Genomic DNA, 22,774 nt, shown 5'->3' with positions numbered 1-22,774 from the left:
GCGAGCTGTGATGAACAGGCCCAGAGTTTCAGTTAAGCAGGATGAACAAGCCCTGAAGACCTGCTGCCCAGCAGCACAGCACCCGCCGTCAACGGTGATCCACTGTACACTTGGAATTGGAGAGGATGGATCTCATGATGTGTTCCTACCGCACACACACACAATTTTAAGAAAAAAAATACAACAGAAACTGACTAATAAAAAAATAAAATGAAGTGGCAATGTTCAAAACACGTCTTTCAGAACTGAACAGATCTAGTGATAAAACACAAAGGCCTAAAGAACTGGAGAACACAATCAATGAACTTGATTTTAAGAGATACCCATACAACCTGACAACTCTCCAAAACAGAGCATACACTTTCCGTCAGTGAAACTTTTTAAAATCAGTCATGAACTTAGAGTTTGAAAATTTCTAAACTTAGAGATTTACTGGCCACATTTCCCAACCATCATCTGATAAAATTAGATATAATAAAAACATGATCAAAGTTATCTTGCTACTTATAAATTAAGAAGCACACTTGCAGATAACCTTTGCCTCAAGAGGAAAGTAAAGAAATTGTTATCTGGAAACCAGTACAGAGGGGGACTTCACAGCAAAGCTTTGTGCAGAGGAAAATATGCAGCCTTAACTGCTTTTGCTGTTAAAGAAGAAAAAAGAACAAGTTACACATTTTCAGAAGTTAGAAAAATAATAATAAAATAAATAAAAATAATGTAAAAAGATAAACCTAATAAAGATTAAAAATAACAATAATAAAATTGAAAACAAAAAGTAGAAGAAAGGAAATCTACAATCTGGTTATTTTAAATGATCATTAATACAGACTAACCTCATATGATCCTAATTCAGAAAATAGAAAGCAAAGGTAAACATACTAACAACTGGAAAAAAGCAAAACCAAACTCAACACACTCTAGTCAGTCTCAGAGCTTTAAATAGCCTCTGCAGCCTGAATGCCAGAGCCCAACACATAAAGCGCCCACCTGACACCCCACTGCATCTCCAACATGCGTCTCAAACTCAGCACCTCTGAACCGAATTCCGGACGTCGTCCCCCAGAACGCACATGTCCCAGATCCCCTCCTCCCAGGGAGGGCTACTCTGGACACTTCCTGCAGAGCTGTGCTTGATGTCTCTCTCTTTCTCTCACACCCACGTCCAACTGGTCAGCAAATCCTGTGGGCTTGTCCTCAAAATAGATCTAGAATCCAACCACTTACCACCCCCATGGCTGCCACCAGCCGCGGGGTCTTCATAGCGGTCTCCGACCTGGTCCTGCTCCTGCCCTCTCTGCACGTCAGTCTGTCCTCAGCGCCCCGCAGGAGCCAGATGCTGCCTCCCCTCTGAAGACCACCCTGGCAGCCAGAGTCCCCTGACCCGGTCATTTCCTCTCCTGCTGCCCCCGCGCCCCCCCCCCCACGCCCAGCCCCCTCCACTTGGCTCCAGCCACACCGGCCTCCCGGACTCTCCTGCCTCAGGGTCCTCTCACCTGTCGTGGGGATGCTCTGTCTCCAGGTGAGCTGGCTTGCTCACTTCTTTCAGCTTTTTACTCAAAGGCGACCTTTCCCGAGGCCATCTGCGGCCACTCTGTTTAAAATTCCAACACCCCCCAGACCCTTCAAGCCCCCTCCTCTACTTTTTTTCTTTTTCACACCTAGCACCGGAATGGAAACTCCAAAAAATGAAAGGCTTCTGCACCTTGCTTAGTGCCATAGCCCAGTGCCTCAGGCACTTCCCAGCACATCTGGGCACTTAGTAAATATCTGTTGAGTGAATGGACCAGCAAATGACTGAATACAGAAGAGATGAAAAGAATATAAGAGAACTCTACATGCAGCTCTATAGAAACAAGTTAGAAAAGGCCACAAAATGGAAGATTTCCTAACAAAATATAATTTATAAAACTGGTCCAAGTTATTTTCATTTTTTAACTAGATGGGTTCACATTTTTATCTCACCTTTAAAGAATAGAAAATTTAGGTGTTATTTAAATTATTCCAAGCTATAGAAAAAGATTTTTTTAACTCTCCAATTCATTTTACAAAATCAGAATAAAAACTCTAGGTAAAATAGGAACAGAGGGAACTATTGAAATATAACACTCACAAGATAAACTTGAAAAAAAATTTAACAAAATTCAGATCCACAACATACATTGATCTCTTAGGAACAAACACAAACAACCCGACAGAAGAATGTACAGAGTATACGAAGAGTCACCAACACCTAAATTTTAATGGGAAACAAACATTTAAAAAGAGCTTCAAAATCACTAGTAGTGAGTGAAATGAGAAGTAAAGTCCCCTTGAAATATCACTTTGTAATCATTCAATTGCCCTCAAACTGGTAACAGTCAAAAGTAGCTGCAACATCCAAGCAGGACGAGGGCAGATGTCTTCCTGCCCTGTTGATGGATGTGAATTCACAGCCCTTCTGGAGAGCAGTGTGGCGGCAGCCCTGAAGGTGCCAACACACCCCTCACCTCAGCAGCCCTGCTCCTGGGAACCCATCCCACGAGGGACATAAAGCACTGGTGAGGAAGGACAGATGTTTATAGGATTTGGGGGGCAGCCGATTACCTGACAGTGAATCCACACCACGGAACACCACACAGCTACTTACAAGAGCGAATTCAAATCAGACCAACTAATGGGGAGGGGTTTCCAAGAGGCACTGATGAAAAAAATTTGTATGAAACTTTTTCTGTAACATGAAAAGACCCCAAAACTCTACAACGTGTATATGTTCGTGTGTGTGCGCGTGAGTGTATGAGTGTTATCGAGAAACAAGGAAGGATAAACCCCAAGCTATTAACATGCGTTTACTGGGGACAAAGAAGGGGAAAGTGGAAACAAACAGATAAACAAATACACAAATGACTTATTAGAGAGGTCTGTATATAAACATAACAATATAATGGGAAGCAGCTCTTCCAACTCGAGTCCACTCAGGATCGCTGGAGAGCAAGGAGGTCTGCCTTGGATGTGACTTGGAACCTTGTCATGAAAAGCTGTCATTGCCAAGCGCTGGCCCCCCTCCCACACTGCCGAAGGTGGAGACCCAGGGCTGAGCCCTCCTTTGCCGCAGAATGCACAATGACAGGGCATTTAGTGCAAAAAGGCCTGGGCACTTCTGGTGCTAGACTTCCGGTACCAGGCTGAGAGGAGGCGCTAAAACGATGAAAGATAAAAGAACCAGGTTCCCCTTTTACTGTCTGAGAAGCAGGGGATGAAGCCAAGCCCTGAGAGGCAGCAGGACCCAAGGAACGTGGGAGATACACAGGGCTTAGAAGAGAGATGGCAAGAAACTTTCGGTCCCTACAGAGTCAGTGACACACGCAGCCTCCGGCCTGGGGATATGCCCAAGGGCTCCACGTCCACACAGGACGGCAGAGCCAAGAACAGCCAGCAGCCAGCAGTGTACTGAAATGAATGCGTGCGAGGCCTGAGCAAAAAGGAACTCCCAGGAGCTGTGCGTGCAGCCCACCCCACGGGCTGGCCCCAGGCAGAAACCCCAGTACCAGGGTGCTGCACTCCTCACTGTCGGGGGGACACACGGGACGGGCTTACTTGGGCGGTGTGGGCGGTAGGGAAGGAGGGAAGCCGAGGTGACAGGGAGGGAGCGGGGTGCACACTCCGCCTGCAGCCACAGGCCCACAGAGACTCACCCACAGCACAGAGGTCTGCAAAACGGTCCTCCCCCTCCTCCGCGTGGATCAGGTCGTTTCGGCTCTTCTTGGTGGCTGCTCTCTTCAACACTGCTTTAAACAAAGGGTGGGAGGAGGCAGCATGAGTCCGGGCCTCCAGATGACCTGCCTCAGGGCTGGGCGGTGCCACTGTGGGCCGTGCCAGGAACCGGCAGCCTTTCCAGATCTCTCCTGAAGCTGAAGCTGAGGGAAGGCAGGACGATGCCTGGCCCCCATGGGCCCCTCTCGGTCTTCAGAGCAAAAGGGACAAGGGATTTTGAGGTTGGGCCCTGCTTGTCCTTCTCTCCACGATGACGTCCATGGGGAAGGCCTGGCTCCCGTGGAGACCGGGAAACCTGCACGTGGGATGATGGGGCCAGCGCTGCAGCCGGCTGCCCAACGGCCCACACGCCAAGGCCAGCGGAGACCAGAGAAATCAGGTCAAGGCTGCAGAGCGGCCAGCACAGACTGCTCAAGGCCCCAGGTGTGGGCCCAGGCGAGACCGCAACACGCGTGGCCATGCCGTCTGGCCCTGTCCTGAGCAGCAGGTGTGAAGAGAGAGCAGCCTTCCTGCCACCGGGGCTGTGCTGGCCCCCGTCCCTGCCCCCGTGGTCCCAGGCTGTGCTAGGGGTCTTTCTACAGCAATCTGGGGGCATCTCCCTGAGCCCTGGGGACAGATACAGCTTGGATTAAACCAGCAGTTCTCAAGCTTCTAGAAGCGGCGCTGTCCAACACAACTTTCTATGACGACTTGAAACGTGCCGAGACTGAGGATCTGGATTTTCACTTTCGTTTCATTGTAACTTACGCACCTGCAAGCTCACACAGTCACGTGTCAGCTGTCAGCTGCCATGCCGGAAAACACAGCCCTCAGCACAGGCTCCTGCGACCCCCAGGCTGAGCCCACCGCTGGCTACGCCCACTCTGGTGCATGGCACGCAGCTCCGCACGAGCGTGCAGCTGACCCTCCCAGGGCCTGCCTCCAGGAAGGCCCCGCCCAGGACCGTGTTAAGTGACCAACGCGCAGGCACCTGGCTGAGCAGAGGGCATCACGCGTCGCATGCAAGCGTGCACGCGTGTCACCGCCCACCCAGCCACCAAAGCCCTGTGGCCAGGCAAGGAGTGCTGACAGCGGTCACCTACCATCCAGAGGGGACTTCTCCTCTGCGTTCTTGTCCTCCTCGGCCAGCATGACTTCCTCTGTGAGTGAGACACAGCCTCAGGCCAGAGCCCTCCTGTGCCCACCCCTGAGCAGGGCTCGTCCCCCAGGAACACAGCAGGAAGGAGGTGAGACCCTGCCCTCTCGGCCCTCACGCTTCCAGAAGCCGGCAGGGCCCATGGCTGAGCTTTTCCTACCGAGACACACCCCTTGATGGGTCCCACAGACGGTGCCCTGTGACGAGGGCCTGGCTTGCTCCCCTCACAAATCGCCCTCCCGAGAGCAGACCCCCCCCCAGGTGAGCTCAAGCCTGGGAGGGTGCCGGGGAGAAGGAGCCGGCAGAGGCCAGGCCAGGAGCACCACACAGCCCTGTCCTCACCGGCCTTGAAGATCCACTCCAGGTACCCGTTGAGCTCCCGCTCGATCTGCTGCTGCCGGCGGAGCTTCAGGAAGGCCCGGCGGTTCTCCACCCGCTCGCGCTCCTTGGCGAACTCTCTGTGATGGGCAAGGCCGGAGCGGGAAGCAGATCAGGCGGGTGTGAGCACACCCACAGGCCCACCGTGTGCGGCCAGAGGCACAGGGACTCAGGAAGAGGCCAGGACAGGGGAAGCAGGCCACGGGCCACCCCTTCCGGTGCCTCCCATCACCTGGCCTCTTCTCCGCCCCACCCCGAGCACTTAGCAGGCCCAGGTGAGCCCTCCCTCCTCAGGCTCCTGCAGCTCGTAGGGACAGCACCTCAGTGCCCAGAGAGGGGGCTCCAGATGGCAGGGACAATTCCACCTCCCCCTGGCCTAGAGCAGGCCTGGGCATGCACCCTCCGAGGGCCGGGCCCTGTCATCTGGACAGAGACGCTACAGAGAGCTTCTGGACAACAATCCCCCAGAGGAGAACTTCCACTTTGTTTCTTCTGCTGGTTCAGACCCAGAGCCATTGCTAGAAGGAGGAGAGACGGGCAGGCACTGGATCGGCTGAGGGCGGCCAGAGATGACAGGGAGACACTCTAGAGTCACCCAGCTCCTCAGCCAAACCACTGAGGCTCTTCTGCCCTCCTGGGCCCTCAGCACCACCGCCCCAGTCTCCCAGCCAAGCTTAGAAGCCAAGAGGCTCAAAAGGCCAGAAGGAAGCCATTCACACACACAGGCACAAGAGCGCGTGTGCGCGCACAGACACACGCACACGCGCACACACCTTAGCTCAGGTCCCCAGAGGGCAGGCAGGCACACCCTCAGGGTAAAACAGCAATGCCTGTTCTCTGCCGAGCGAGCGGCTGTCTCTCCCCCAGGAGAAGCAGCTTCTGGGCTTGGCAGAGGGGGCGGGCCCGGCAGGCCTGGCTCCTGTCACGCAGCCACTGTGAGAGGGAGAGCTTGGCTCCGACCAGGATGGACCCCAAGCCTGAGACTGGTGTCCACCAGGGCCTGAGCTGCTGCAACCCTGGCGATGAGAGGAGACGGCTCCCACCGGGACCTCTCACCAAGTCCTGAATCTGCAGGAACGCAGGGCCCCTCGTGGTCTCCCCACCAGGCCAGCGCCATCAACCACACCGGAGGGCAGGAGGGCCTGGGGGTGGAGTGGGGCGTGACCATACTGCCCGGTTGGCCTGAGAGCCGCCAGCAGAAACTCGCTGCGGTGACCAAGGCCTGGCCGCCGGGCAGCCACTGCTCAGGAGGCGGCTGGCTGTGGCCTGCCCTCCCCAGGCTTTGGCCCCACTGGCAGGAAGGGCTGCGAGAGGAACCACCAATTCTGCTTGTCTGGGCACTGGGAGGGTGAGAGCCTGGGGCGTGGCGGGGAGCAAGGCTGAACCAGCTCCAGGCTGGCCCGTCCGGCAGCCCTCCTCCAGATGTGGCAGAGCCACACGTTGTGTGCTGACCACTGGCCTGAGGGGCTGTGCAGTCTCCAGCCTCCCCGGGGCTGGCAGAGAACCCTGGGGGGGCCCCCGCTGCTGGAGCTGGAGGCCAGAGGGAGGGCTCAGCTGAGACTCATTAGGAAAATCAGCCTGTATCGCCTGGTCCCCAGAGGCAAGGATGCCCGCAGGTGGGGGCAGGGCTGGGAAACACAAAGTTCGGGGCCCCTCACCCAGTCTCCGCTGCTACCCCTGCTTCTTTCTCACGTTCTCCAGAGTAAGCTTGAGCAGGACCCACTCGTGTCCCGCCAGTCTCCCCGCCACGCCGCCCAGCACGGGGCCCGCCTGCCTCACGAGCCTGGCCCCTGGCCAAGCCCCCACAGCTGGCAGCCCCAGCTCTGCACATCGCAGACACCACACCCTCCGTGCCTCCGCCCCAACAATTCTCTGCCTGGGAGACGCTCCCCTCTCCTTTGCCAAGCTCATTCCCGGTCCCCTCTGGGCCTCAGCTGAGCTGCCCCTTCCCCAGGAGCCTTCTCTGAGCCCCAGGCCTCCCTTGGCTTCCCCATCCCAGCTCAGACCACAGCTCCCCCCCGGACTAGGAGTTCTCATCGGTCCCCTGTGCTGTGGGCCTGCCTGCTCCCGGCGGAGGTGCTTAGAAAGACACACTACTAACAGAGTCTTACAGGAGGGGGCCAAGGCAGGAACGCGCGCCAGAGCCACAGCACAGAGCCCGTGGGCCCAGCCGCTGTCCTCGCTGTGGCTGTTCCTTTCCAGACCAATATGAGAGCTGCCCCTGGGTCACGACCTCAGGAGCCTTGGGCCTGAGCAGGAATCTTCAGAGCGGGTGGAATGGAAACATTACCCTCCAGCCTCACAGGGAATCTGATGCTCAGGTGGGGGCAGGGAGGCAGGCCAGCCCAACGCCCTCTCCCTCTGTCTACACAGCTTCCTCGGCCCCGGACAAGGGCAGGAGCCCCAGATACCAGCCCCGGTTGTTCCCTGAAGCCAACAGCACTTCCTTGGTCCTCGGCCCCATGCAGGACCACAGGTGGGCCACAGGTGTGCTACACCTCACTACCAATGAGGGTAAGAAGCACCTTTCCCCAGGAGGGACCCCAGCCCTGCATCCTCCCTTGTCTTCTCCTGGAGGTCAGCAGGGACAGGTGACCAGAGAGGCGAGGCGAGCCAGGGGTCAGGGCTGGGGTGGAGACCCAGGGCCGCTCCATTCCTTCTCCAGTGTCACACAGAAGGGCTCTCTTGTCCCCAGGGCTGCTCAGAAACCCCGCCACGAGCCCAGATAAGAGGCAGCAGCAGCCCCTCCCCTGACTCAGAGGCCGGGGTGGAGGCCAAGAGCTAGGGGTAAGGAGGCCAGGGACCACCAAGGGAGAGGTCAGAATGGTAGCACCAAGGACAGGCTGGCTGGAGCTCAGGACGCTGGAAGTGACCGTCCCGAGGCCAGGCCGAGCCGAGCCTCCCCCACCACACGGGCCGTGTCCAGCCCCATCAGCCCCCTCCGCAGGCTGCGAACACAAAGGTGGCACACAAGCGCATGGCCTCTTACCCCGAGAGCACGCCCAGCACCAGGTTGAGCATGAAGAAGGAGCCGATGATGATGAGGGGCAGGAAGTAGAGCCAGTTCCAGGTGTTGCCGGCCGCATCATTGGTCTGGAAGCAAGAGGAGATGTGCAGGACGGTGGGCAGGACAGAGCCCTGGCCACGGAAGCTCCCCGGCCCTTCTCACACACCGGTAGAGTCCAAGTGCAGGCGGGTCCAGACAGGTAATCCAGGCAGGACCCACCATCACACCTGCCTGCCCTTGCCCCACAGAGCCCCCTCTGGGGCTGGGGCCCCCGAAGGACCAAGGAGCTTCCTGCTCCTGGCCACTGCCAGCAACACTGAAAAGCCCAGGAGTAGTCCCAGGGGGCCAAGGGCTGCCCCAGGTACCCCGCCTGGACACGTTCCCTCTGCTTCCCAGGCTGCTGGACACACCAGGCAGCTCCAAAGACATTCCTCCTTTGTGAAGCCCACGGACCCCAAGGCCCAAGTCTGATCTTCTTTTTGTCTCCTGCAGTTTCCACAGCTCAGAGCAGTAAGCCCTGTGCCGCATTCCCCCGTCAACGGCAAGCCCACAAGTCCCCAGGGAACAGCTGGGCCTAAGACAGACCCCGGCACCAGGGCCTGGTCTAAATAACCAAACGCAAAAGTTCTTCCCAGACCTTTTGATTTTTAGAGCACAGCCCACAAAAGGGTGAGGCCCTCTGAATCCAATTCATTTCCACTGTTGTTCTGTTTTCAGGGGCCCCCCGTAGACCCAGCTGAGAGGGGTGGAGAGCCTCTTTCTCCCCACGAGTCTGGTGCTAGAAGTGAACCAAGAGGGGTGGGTGTTGTGGGCAGGTGACCACCTGGCCCCTCTGCTCCTCTCTTCAGAGGCGGCTCACAAGCCAAGGGCCAGGGCCCTGAGCAGGACAGAGGCAGGAAGACGGCCTGGCACTGCCCTGAGGCTGGGGCTGACCTCCAGGTGCTGCTGTCGGAATTCCTGCCCTCCAGCGTCTGCTGGCCTCGGCAGATTTGCGGACTCTACCCCTGCAAGTCCTGAGTCCCCCTGGACTGCCTGCCGCTTGTGGCTTCTGATTCCGGGACACTGATTCCAGGCTGGCCGCTGAGACCCCCGGGCCTTGACCAGAATAGACACTCAGACCCCCAGCTCTACATGCTGCCGGTGTTCCCAGACCACACCTCTGCCAGCCCCACATGCAACTCCGACCTACGGGCTATGATGACCACCAAAGCCGCCAATCTCCCCAAAGGGCACCCTCAAAACCTGCCTCCTTCTGGGAAAAAGGAGAGACGTGCTGCCGTGGCCTCAGCTCCTCTCACCTACTCGAGGACTTGGCTCCTGCAGTTTCCCTCTGATGGACCGTTCCCATCAGTAGCCAAAGCACCCTATTCTCTTCTTAAAAAACAAGACAAAACAAACAAGGACTTGCACTTCTGGGAAGATGGAGTGGACATACTCTTCCCTATTTCTCCCACTGAGTACAATTAACACCCTGGACATTACATCTAGAACAAATATATATTTCACAGAAGACTCTGAAAAGTGGAGAAAAGAAAGAAGATCAGCTGGGACCTCTGGACCCATGGTGAGTTCCCTGTGTTTTTGTTTTGTTTTTGCCTCATATATCCCAGACCTGGGGCTTTTAAAGCCTACAACCTGGAAATGCCAAGAGACACAGACAAAAAACACACCAACAAAAGCCAGCACTCTCTCTCTAACCAAAGGGCCAGGAAGGGGGCCACCCTGCAAGGCAGACAATAACTGCACTACTCCAGCCAAACAGGGCAGAAAAAACTGTGGTGAAACTTCCATCCCTGCCAGCAAAGACCCAGGAGGGAGCCTAGGCGACCACCCTCCCCAGACTGTAATGAGGTAACCAACCTCCCCACACCCCCAAACCACAGAGATGTCAGAGAACGACAAGCAGGGAGGTGGGACGTCCTCCTCGACAGATGGTTGACGAGGCCCCCATCCCACCCCACCTCTGTGGTATCAGTGGAGACACACGGGGAGCCTGGACTTCCACCCCCACGTGACAGTAATGAGACACGCCACCCCCTCCCCACTGAGGTGCTGCCAGAAAGTCAGGCTTTCACCACCACCCAGTAATGAGGCCACACACCCCCCACCCCCATAGTGGGCAGAGACCACGTGGAGAGCAGAAACGAGGCACACAAAACCTTCCCAACCAGGTAAGTATCCTAGAGGCAAGAGGGAGCCAGAACTACCATCCCACTCAGCAGTATGGAAAAGACTCCCACAGTGTGTCAACAGAGGCCAGGTGGGGAAACTTTCCAGCCTTCTACTCCCACCTTGCAGTAGCAAGGAAGCAACCCCTGCTTCCAGTGACAGAATGGTCAGAGGAAGCCAGCTAGAACAGAGGGCTTAAATAAGATCCAGGGTCCCAGGACATAATGCCAAAAATGTCCAGTTTTCAACTGATATTCATTTGCCATACCAAGAACCAGGAGGAGCACAAACTGAACAAAAAAAGACAATTGATAGATGCTGTGATGGTTAATTTTATGTGTCAACTTGACTGGGCCATGGGGCGCCCAGATATTTAGCCAAACATTATTCTGGGTGGTTCTGCAAGTGTGTTTTTGGATGAAATTAACATTTTAATTGATAAAGTAAAGCAGATTGCCCTCCATAATGTGGTAGACCTCGTACAATCAGTTGAAGGCCTGAATAGAACAACAAACTGACCCTCTTCCAAGTAAGAGAAAATTCTCTATAAGAGAATTCAGACTTCATCTGTACCGTTGGCACTACTGGGTCTCCAACTACTGGCTTTCAGACTGAAACTGCACCATAGCATCTCCTGGGTCTTGAGCCTGCCAGCCTAAATTTACTGCAGATTTGCACTTGCCAGCCTCCATAATCACAGGAGTCAATTCCTAATAATAAATCTCTTTTTTCTTAATCTCTCTCTGTCTCACACACACACACACATCACACACACATCCTATTGGTTTTATTTCTCTGGAGAACCCTGCCTGATATAGATTGCCAACACTAAGATGACAGAGATGATAGAAGTATCTGACAAAGATTTTAAAGCAGCCACCATAAAAATGTTTCAGAGGGTAATTGTATACACACTTGAAACACATGAAAAAATAGAAAGTCTCAACAAAGAAATAGTATCATCAAATAAATAAAAGATACAAAGAAGAACAAAATGGAAAATTTAGAACTGAAAAATACAATAATCAAAAGTAAAATCTCAATGGAAGGGCCCAACAATAGAATAAAGACAACGAAGGAAAGAATCAGTAAGTGGTGAAAAAGAATAATAGAAATTATCCAATCTAAAAAAGAGAGAGAAAATAGACTTAAAAAACAAAAATCAAACAAGTAAGAAAAAACAGAGCAGAGTCTCAAGAACCTAGGGAACTATGACAAAATATTTGACATTCATTTTTCAGAGGAGCAGAGTACAGGAGAAAGAAGAGAAGGCTGAACAGTATTCAAAGAAATGATAGCTGAAAAATTCCCAAATTTGGCAAGAGACATAAACCTACAGATTCAAGAAGCTGAGTGAATACCATACAGAATAAACTCAATGAAATCCACAAGACATTTCATTGTCAAACCAAGGGAAACTAAAGATAAATTAAAAATCTTGAAAGTGGCAAGAGAAAAAGGGCACCTTACTTACAAAGGGAGACAATTCAAAAGATTTCTCATCATAAAGTATGGAGGCCAGAATGAAGTGGCACAATACTTTTCAGGTGCTGAGAGAAAAAAAAAACTGTCAACAGACACCTACACCCATCAAAAATATCCTTCAGGGATGAAGGGAACATCAAGACATTCTCATAATAAAAACCAGGGAAACTGGGAGAATTTGTCACCAGCAGATCTACCCTAAGAGAATGACTAACGAAAGTCTCTAAGCAGAAAGGAAATGATTAAAAAAGGAATTGTTAACCATTAGGAAGGAAGAAAGAACAATGAAAAGAGTAAAAATAGGGGTAAATAGATTTTATTTGTCCTTTTGAGTTTCCTAAATTATGTTTGACAGTGGAAGCAAAAATTATAACACGCTATGATGTGGTTATAAACATATGTAGAGGAAATGTTTAAGATAATTGTATTATAAATGGGGGAGGGTAAAGAGATATAAAGAAGGTAAGGTGTATATACTTCACTTGAGCTGGTACAATTATGACACCAGTAGACTGGAATAAGATATAGAGCAACCACTAAAAGACCAAGCAGAGATATACTCAAAAACAACTAGATAAATCAAAATGGAATTTTTTTAAAAGTTCAAGTAACACATAAGAAGGTAGGAAAAAGAAAACAAAGAAACAAAAAACCAGAACAAATAGTAAACAAAAAATAAATAAATAAAATGGCAGATGTGAGCTCTAACATATCAATAATTACATTAGATGTAAATGGTCTGAATACACCAATTAAAAGACAAAGATTGGCTAGTGACTTTAAAAACATGACCCACCTATGTTTTGTCTATAAGAAATTCACTTCAAATATAACAGTTTAGGTAGGTTGAAAGTGAAATATGGAAAAAGAAGTATCATATAAACATTAATCAAATGAAAACTGTAGTGGCTATATTAATATCAGAAAATAAATATCAGACAAAGTAGACATCAGAACAAAAAAAATTTCACTAGAGACACAGAGGAACATATACAGGTTTCCCCCACTATTTGAAAGCAGTGCATTCCTATGAAACCTTTCCTAAGCCACAAAGGCATAAAGCAAAGAAACAGTCACCATAGGACACATCAGCTAACACATACAGAAAATAAGATAAAACACAGATGCTCACAAATACAATAGAGCTATGGCGATATGATGCTGAGATGCTGAGTGTAGTTCCCAGGGAAGGAGCTTGGCAGTGCCACTCTTGCTGCTTGGGGTGCTCACTGCCTTTATAATGGCTCACTGTAAAGCAAATGTTGAACACTATTTTCTCTTTTCACCTTTTTTCATAAAAGCATAAATCTTCCATGGATTTCTTTTGGTTACTGGAAATAGGTATTAATGTAGGTCTTTCATAAAAGTGAAGTGGCATTAAGAGAACTTTTGAAAAGTGGGGGATACATTACAATGATAAAAGGGTAAATTCATCAAGAAGACATAGCAATTCTAAATGTGTACATGCCTAACAAATGAGCTATAACATATGTGAAGCAAAAACTGACAGAACTGAAAGGAGAAACAGACAAATGCATAATTATAGTTGGAAACTTCAACACCTCTCTCTCAAAAATTGATACGACAACTAGACAGAAAATCAGCAAGGATATAAAAGAGCTCACCATCAACCAACAGGATGTATAATTGACATTTATACACATACTACACAACAACACATTATATACACATTCTTGTCAAGTGTCCACAAGACATATATGAAAATAGACCATATCCTGAGCCATAAAATAAGTCTCAATAAATTTAAAAGAACTGAATTTTTTTCAAATTTAGTGTATTCTCTAACCATAATAGAATCAAAGCAGAGACAAATAACAGCAATATAATAGAAAACTCTCCAAACAAAGTAAACAAACAATTCTAAATAATCCATGGATCAAAGAGGAAGTCTCAAGGGAAATTAAAAAATACATTGAACTGAATGAAAATGAAAATACAAGATATCAAATTTGAAAGACACAGCTAACGTAGTTTTAAGAAGGAAATTTATAGCACTAAATACATACATTACAAAAGAGGGAAAGTCTCAAATCAATAATCTAAACTTCCACCACAAGCAAAGGAAGAGCAAAACAAACCCAAATCAAGTAGAAGAAAGTAAACAGTAAAGATAAAAGCAGAAATCAACAAAGTTGAAAATGCAAACAATAGAAAAAATCAATTTTTGAAAAAGTTTGTTCTTTGAAAAAAGTTAAATTGACATACCTCTGGCAATACTGACTAAGAAAAAAAGAGAGAAGACACCACTTATCAATATCAATAATGAAACAGGGGATTTCACTACAGAACCAACAAACATCAAAAGGATAATGAAGGAATACTACAAACAACTCTCTATACATTTGACAACATGGATGAAATGGATCTATTTCTCCAAAAACACAAACTACTACAACTCACCCAATACAAAATAGATAAATGTCCAATAACTATTAAGGAAAGTGATATTGTGATTTTAAAACTTCCCCTACAAAAGGATAGACACATTGATCAATGAAATAGAATTGATGATCTAGAAATACACCCTTACATTTATGATGAGTTGATTTTTTTTAACAAGGGTGCCAAGACAATTCAATGGGGAAAGGATAGTCTTTTCAACAAATGGTGCTGGGACAAGTGGATATCCACAGGCCAAAGAATGAAATTGGATCCCTACCTCACACCATATACAAAAATTAAATCAAAATGGATCATAGACCTAAATATAACAGCCAAAACTAGAAAACATGGGAGTAAATTTTCATGACTTTGATTAGGTAATGGACTCTTAGATACTACACCAAAAGTACAAAGTGAAAAGAAAAACAGAAAAAAATGGACTTCATCAAAATTAAAATCTTTTTTACTTCAAATGATACCATCAGGAAAGTGAAATGATAACACACAGAATGTGAGAAAATATTTGCAAATCATCTGAAATATCTGGTAAGGGTCTAGTGTCCATAATATATAAAGAAATCTTATAGGTCAATAATAAAATGACAAATAACCCAATTTTTAAATGGGCAAAGGATATGAATACATATTTCTCCAAAGAAGATCTATAAATGGTGTAATAAGCATATAAAAGATGCTCTACATCATAAGTCATTAGGGAAATGCAAATCAAAGATAAAATTAAATACCACTTCAGTCCATGGTTGGTTGGTTAAAATTAAAATTAAATTGTAATTTTACTAGGATGATTAAAATTAAAAAGATAGACAACAAGTGTTGGTGAGGATGTGGACAATTTGGAACACTTGTGCATTCCTGGTGGGGATGTAAAATGTTGCAACCACTTTGGAAACCAGTTTGGCAGTTCTTCAAAAGGTTAAATATGGAGTTACCATATGACCCAGAAATTCCACTCCTAGGTGTACACCTAAGAGAAATGAAAACATATTCCACACAAAAATTTGTACACAAATGTTTATAGCAGGATTATTCATAATGTAAAAAAATGGAAACAACCCAAACGTCCATCAACCGATGAAATACAAACAGAAGATGGTATATCCACACAATGGAATCATATTTGATAATAACAGCAATGAAATACTGATACTTGCTACAACATGGATGGACCTTAAAAACACAAAATCCCACATATTCTATGAGTCCATTTGTATGAAATGTCTAGAATAGACGAATATAAAGAGATAGAAATATATTAGTGGTTGCCAGAGGCTGGGAATGGAGGAATGGGAGGTGACTACTAATGGGTACAGGGTTTCTTTTTTGATTGATGAAAATCTTCAAAAATGAGTAATGGTAATGGTTGCACAGTCCTGTGCACATACAAAAAGCACTGAGCCATTCACCACTTTGTGAATTTCATGGTAGGTGAATAAAAGTAAAAATGTTATATGAAAACATAAAAATAAAAGAAATCTCTAGGCCCAGATTATAGAATTCTACCAAACATTTAAAAAATAATTAACGCCACTTATGCACAATCTCTTCTAGAAAAATAGAAGAGGAGTAATTACTTCTCAATTCATTTTATAAAGCTTGTGTTACCCTGATAACAAAACCAGGCAAAGATAGTAAAAAGAAAGAAAAAAAGAAAGAAAGAAAGAAAGAAAGAAAGAAAGAAAGAAAGAAAGAAGGAAAGAAAGAAAGAAAGAAAAAGAAAGAAAGAAAGAAAGAAAGAAAGAAAGAAAGAAAGAAAGAAAGAAAGAAAGAAAGAAAGAAAGAAAGAAAGAAAAAGGAGAGGGAGGGAGGGAGGGAGGAAGGGAGGAAGGGGGGAGGGGAAGGGGAGGGAGGGACGGGGGAGAGAGAGCACACGTACCTCAACCTAAACTTCACACTTTATACAAAAATTAACTCAAGATGGATCACAGACTTACATATAAAATAATAAAACTTTTAGAAAAAAATATAGGAGAAAATATTTAAGATTTAGGACTAGGCAAAGAGTTCTTAGATTTGATGCCAAAAGCCCAGTCCACAAAAGGAACAATTGATAAACTGGATGTTATCAACATTAAAATCGCTGGTTCTTTCACAGACCAGGTGAGGAGTATGAAAAGACAAGCTACTGACTAGGAGAAAACATTTGCAAACCACACATCTGAGAAAGAACTAGAATATATCTAGAATATATAAAAACTCTATAGTGAAAGAACAATCCAGACCATGAGCAAAAGATATGAAGAGATATTTCACTGAAGAAGATACACAAACGGCAAATACGTGTGAAAAGATGCTTAACATCATCAGCCATTAGGAAGTGCACTGAGATACATCTCTACACACTGTCAGAATGGCTGAAGTTAAAAACACCAAATACCAGTGAGGATGCAGAAAAACTAGATTATTCATACACTGCTGGTGGGGATGCAAAAGAATACAGGCCTCTGGAAAAGCATTAATTTCTTAAAGAACTAAACACGCAACGGCTATAGAACCCAGAAATTGCACTCTTGAGCATTTAACCCAGAGAAATGAAAACTTACATTTGCACAAAAACCTGCCCACAAGTGTGGAGAGCAACTTTATTCCTGATAACCCTGAACAGAGATGAGACAGATGTCCATTAACAGGTGAGTATTAAACATTGTGGTCCACCCACACCTGGAGCACCACTCAGCAACAAAAAGGAAGAAACTGCTGACACACAGAACAATCTGGATGCATCTCCAGAGTATTATGCTGAGTGAAAAATAGCCAATACCCAAAAGTCACATAGGGTACGGTTTCATCTGTATAACACTCTTGAAATGGTAAAATTATCAATGCGGCAAAAAGACCGGTGGCTACCAGGGGTGAAGGCAGGAGAGAAGTGGGCGTGGCTGTAAAAGAGCAGCACAACGTCCCTTGTGATGGAACGTCCTGTGCCTCGACTGTAGCAGTGTCACTGCCCTGGTTCCGGTAGCTACTAGTTCTGCAGGTCGTTACCGTTACAGGAAAAGGGCAACGCATACAAGGGCTCTCTCTGCATTATTTCTTACAACTGCATGTGAACCTACAGTTACCTCAAAAGAAAGTTTCATTTAAAAAAAAAGCCAATTCCCACATCTCCCTGCACTTACCTCCTCTTGCCCTGCTCCACTTCACAGGGAAAACCCTTGAACGAGTTGACTATACTTGCCGTCCTCGCTTCCATACCTCCTCCCTTTAACCTATACATTCCAAGGTTCTATCCCCACTGCCGAAACGCTCTTGTCAAGTTTACCAACAGCTCCTGTGACCTCTCAGCAACAGCTGATCTGGTCGATCGCTTTCTGGAAAGTCTCTTTGCTCTGCTGTTCCTACTCCCCGCAAGTCCCCGCCTCGCTCTCTTTTGCTGCCTCCTTCTTTCCTACTTGGTTTCTGAATGTTGGAATTCTCGTGACAGCCAAAGGTTCAGACAAGGCTCCGTCTGTAGCCTTCTTTGCTTCTCCAGCCACACATCCACACCCCAGCGATCTCATCCTCTCCCATAACTTTGAGCATCATCCATGACTTCAAACTTGCGCCCTCGGCCCTGCTGGCCCCCCGAACCCCCTCTCATACACCCAACTGTATTCTCAGCATCTCCACTTGGATGAAACAGTTGTCTACAGCTTTCCAGGGCCAAAGCAGAGTTCTCAGTTTCCACCATGACGCTCCGCTAAAACAAAAATCCAGCTACCCTGCTCCCCATTCTCCCCTTCTCAATAAAAGGCACCGCCTTTCCCAACGGCTCCAGTCACACGATCTTTGATTCTTCTTTCTTTCACATTAAATATCACATCCAACCAACGAGCAGGTTGTGTCTGCACTAACTTCAAAATGGAGCCTTTGCACCTACGTATCTGAACGCGCCTTCCTCAGATCTTTACGAAACTAGTGCAATGAACAGATGCAGAACCACATGTATGTGACCATAAACCCACATTATTTACCTCCTACGGTTCCTCTTGTCAAGTACAAATTGGCACTCACCATTGGCACTTGCCATCTACCTGTACAAGGATTCAGTCATGTGCTGCTGCAGCTGTTGACTTTCAACACCCCCTGAAAGGAGTTCAGGTGGAGAGCTGAACTGAGGCCCTCTGGGCTCTGGGTAAAACTGGCAGAACAGGTCTTCCGATAGATGGATATTTTCAGGAGACAATTTTATGAGCCCAATTCTTGTATCTCCTCATATCTAGACAAGCACTAAAATCCTTCATGGCGACGCCTGCTCCGCATGACTGGTAGTGACCTGAACGAGACTAGCAGAAACCTTCTGTAAAAAATGTGTGCGTGATTGCATGTACTCCCCCTTCACCCAAATCACATCTATACTGACCTCCCCCCCGCCTCTGTGGAGCGGTTTCTCAGAGCGATCTGGGACGCTATCTCCCGGGCTGCAGTCCTCATTTTGCCCCAAATAAACTTCACTCGCAACTCTCACATTGTGCGTTTTTTTAAGTCGACACTCTGAACGTAGACATAGCCCGGGACGAAAATGTGGATAAGTCCTGTGACTGTTCTGATAACTCTGGGCAATAGAAAATTCTACAACCACCTCAAGTATAAAACACAATTAAGTGTCCCGTCCCCGCTGACGTGCTTCACACTGAGAAGATCTTCTCTCCTCAGCTGGCCCGCACAGCTGGCTGTTCTCAAGGGGAGAGGACGGTGTGGCCCCTCTCTGCTCCCAACGCCGCACACCCTTCCTCCTTCCTGGGTCACTGACCCCAGCGCTATCGAAGCCAGGGGCGGGGGGAGGGGCAAGCCCTTCCTCACACGGGGCTCACTGTCCCAAGATAACCCACCTCCCAGACCTGGCGGCACTGCTGTGTGCTCTTCCAGGACCCCATCTGACCACACTTTTCAAAACCCAGGCAGACCATCTCTCCTCCAGGCTGAGGACCCACCCGCCCACCACTGCCAGTGTTTTAGCAGTCGGTCTCTGGGTCTCTCTCCAGACCCCACTCATTCCCTCCAGCCAGGATTTAAAAGGGCCCTGGCTTCTCCCCAGACTGCAGAGGGGCTCACCGCCCCCCATCAGCCCCGCTGCGGCAGGCCTATGGCTCCGGCCCTTGAAGGCACGTCGCTCGGGCTCCATCAAGGAGCATATGTCTGGGGACCACGAACGCCCCTCTCACTGGGCTGGGGGAGTGGCAGGCTCGCCCTCCAAAGAATCCTCTTCCAAAGTCCTGTCTGATCTCCCGCAACCGACCCTGTTATCCCTCAGTGTGGAGGACGGATCCAACAGTTCTTGGCCAGCGGCTCTGGGCACCAGCCTCACGACCCACGCCCGTCACTGCGTTGCCCGTCACCGCGTCCCGGTGCCCCGCCGCCAGACTCCGCGGCACCGTCCCATTGCGTCTGCCCGTCTGGCTTCCAGACCCCACCAGGTCTTGCTTTCCCAGCGCCCCCTGACTTGTCGCCCCTGCCCCTCATCCTCCTTTGTTTTCTTCACAGCAGCTTGCCATTACCAGGCCCTTATTTACTGAAGGCCTCCTGCCACCACTGTGCCTGCGGCATCTGCACCCAGTGGGTCCCCTGGAAATATGTGTCGGGTGAGCCTCTGTGGCCCTTCCTGACCGGCACCTCCTGCCCCGAGGTCTGGCTCCTGCCCACCCCTCCCCTGGGGGCACAGGCCCACCAGGCTGAGTCACCTGGCCAAGCCCCATGGCACGAAGGGCTGTGGAGAGCTGCTCACGCGGTGCCCCGCTCGGGTGGCACTGGCAGGGACGTGGCCAGCTCCAGCTATTTTTAGGGTTCGTCTTTGTGGAAATTGTTCCTGGATCGGCTGTAGGGAGAGAACAGCCAAGCTCCTCATCACCGCCCTTGTCTCCATTCCTCTTTTCCTCGATCAAACCGAGACTGTCACCAGACACAACTCCCGCTCCAAGGAGGGCTCTGGCTCAGTGGACCTCAGGCTGGCTTTTCCTTAACTCGCCCTCTGCCATCTGCCTGCTCAGCCAGCACTTACCGAGCGCCTGCTGGATTCCCAGCCCTGAGACCCACAGGGGCGCAGAGCAGAGGGCCCCAGGCTGTCCCCTTCCTCCTGCCCACCTTCATGCCAGAAGCATGTGGCTGCTCCAGGGGCTGGTGGCCCGAGCCCCACCCTCAGTGCACAAGTGACAGGTTCAAGGTGAAGTACCTCACACTCTAGGACACCCCCTCCACAGCTCCCGAGCACAACACACCCCCTAGCTACCAAAACACGGCAGTCCGACAGCCAGGCCTCCCCAATTCCTGTTTCAAGTGCACCTTCTTTCTCCACTTCCACTAACTTAATTGCTTTCATGCCCACAGCTCACAGGACTCTAGGGGGTAGAAGGAAGCTCTGTAGGGGTGAGGGGGTCATCACATAAAAAAAGAGAGAGAGGTCCGCCCAGGAGTCGATGGCAGGTCCCCCAAGAAGAGCCGCAGGTGGAGGGGAGGCGGGAGTGAGACGGGTCACCAGGAAGCCCCCGAGGGCCTTATACCCAACTTCTGTCACAGGCACCAACCCCCAGACTGCCCTGCACTGCTGGGACGGGCTGGATCCTAACGACAGGGAACACTGGAGGAAAGAGAACCAGGTAGACTTAGTGGGAAGGACACAAAGGTACACGACGCCCGTTCCCGCCCCCAGGACCCTGGCGCAATCAGGGACGCCTCCCTGCGCTCAGCCCTGCGCCTCCCCTGTTCACCAGGCAGCCACCTGCTGCCTCGGGCCAAGGGCCAGCTGCCCAGCTTCTCCAGGCCTCACTCCCATCGTCTGCACGCGGGGCTCTCGAGACACGTCCACGAGTTCACAGGGGCAGAGCTCTTCACGCAGTGGGCCGTCGTCAGCAGCGGCAGCAAGAGCACCTTCTCTGGAACTTTCTTTTCTGACCTCCTGGCCCTCAGCTTTACGTTCACAAGAAAAGCTGTCCCGGAGACCCCAGGACCCAGGTCAGTGGCCCCGAGGCGGAGCCGCCTGAAGGAGCCTGTGTTCCATCCTGTGGGGCGAGGAGGGAGCCTGGGGCCGAACAGAAGCTCCGCGTCAGCGGGGCCCCAGCAGCTTTAGGGCCAAGACAGAACTCACGTTGTAGAGGATGTCGGTCCAGCCCTCCATAGTGATGCACTGGAACACCGTCAGGACGGCGAACAGGATGTTGTCGAAGTTGGTGATGCCGAAGTTGGGTCCCGGCCAGTACTCCCGGCACTCGGTGTCACCCTCGCACAGCCGGGCTGGGGCCTCCTTGCCACAGGGGAAGTCGCCCACCGGCTCTGCGTCTGCGAGGAGAAGAAGGGAGCGAGGCTGAGCTCAGAGACACCAAGTTCTCCGCCCACTGCTGGGACTGTGGGCCCCAGAGACCTCACCACAGTGGGACAGGAGTCAGGCACCGAGGGAAACTCCGCTTCCTGCCGCTCCTGCGCCTGCGCCGGCTCTGTCCCCGTGCCTACGGTCTGCCCCCACCCACCCTCAGACCCACCCTCTCAGGAACTGCTGGTCGACCTCTCCTTCCCCACTAGAACCTGCCCATCACTATGTAAACATGCTGAGGCCTCATTCATCTTAAAATATCTTAATAAATGCTCATAAAGAAGACTAGGAAGTCATTGCTTTTCTATTTGTAGATAATCATATTCTCTGTAAATAATGACAGTTTTATTTCCTCCTTTCACATTCTTGATAGAGTTCTTTTTCTTGCCTCACGTTACTGGCCACGACCACCAAGGCTACATGGACCAGAAGTGACCATGTGTGCCTTTATCGTGTTCTTGACCTTAAAGGGAAAGCTCACAAAACCTATGACAAAGTATGATGTTTGCAGGGAATTTTAGGGAGTTTAAGAAAATTCCCCTTATTTCCAGTTTGATAAGAGGTTTTTTAAATTATGCATGATTTAAACTTTAATAAAAACTTTTTCTGCATTTATTGAGATGATCATACAGATTTTCTCCTTTAACGTGTTTGTAGCTCAAGACACAAACCCTGGACTTCCCTGGTGGCGCAGTGGTGAAGAATCCACCTGCCAATTCAGGGGACACGGGTTTGAGCCCTGGTCCAGGAAGATCCCACATGCCACAGAGCAACTAAGCCCGTGCACCACAACTACTGAGCCTGTGCTCTACAGCCTGTGAGCCACAACTACGGAGCCTGCATGCTGCAACTAATGAAGCCCGCACGCCTAGAGCCCATGCTCCACAACAAGAGAAGCCACCGCAATGAGAAGCCCCCGCACCGCAACGAAGAGTAGCCCCTGCTTGCTGCATCTAGAGAAAGCCCACGCACAGCAACGAAGACCCAACGCGGCCAAAAAAAAAAAAAAAAAAGACACAAACCTTAGTGTCACCCTTAACTCTTCCCTTTCTCTTACTCCACATACAATTGCGCAGAAAACCCAGTTGGCTCAGCAGGCCTCAATGCAAAATAGACCCAGAACCTGACCCGTTCTAACTGCCAA

The 22,774-nt window shown here is 49.7% G+C and overlaps 1 protein-coding gene across 5 annotated transcripts in view; it reads right to left on the bottom strand.

Annotated features, from left to right (window-relative positions):
- The window catches only part of CACNA1B (calcium voltage-gated channel subunit alpha1 B), a 185,852-nt gene that overhangs the window by 122,329 nt on the left and 40,749 nt on the right, over positions 1-22,774 (bottom strand). For 3 of the 5 annotated variants that reach the window (XM_082403125.1, XM_082403129.1, XM_082403127.1), the window contains exons 6-10: positions 21,409-21,599; positions 8,256-8,359; positions 5,231-5,346; positions 4,836-4,892; positions 3,675-3,767 (exon numbers count right to left, since the gene is read on the bottom strand). In XM_082403125.1, coding sequence (XP_082259251.1) covers positions 3,675-3,767; positions 4,836-4,892; positions 5,231-5,346; positions 8,256-8,359; positions 21,409-21,599 — 561 coding nt within the window. The remainder of the gene's footprint in view (positions 1-3,674; positions 3,768-4,835; positions 4,893-5,230; positions 5,347-8,255; positions 8,360-21,408; positions 21,600-22,774) is intronic. The other 2 variants (XM_082403126.1, XM_082403128.1) reach the window with 1 other exon arrangement.

Source organism: Balaenoptera borealis (assembly GCF_965194805.1).
Source record: "Balaenoptera borealis genome assembly, chromosome: 8".
NCBI lineage: Eukaryota > Metazoa > Chordata > Mammalia > Artiodactyla > Balaenopteridae > Balaenoptera > Balaenoptera borealis.
The sequence above is the reverse complement of the archived record's forward strand: the minus strand, read 5'-3'. Positions and strand labels throughout refer to the sequence as shown.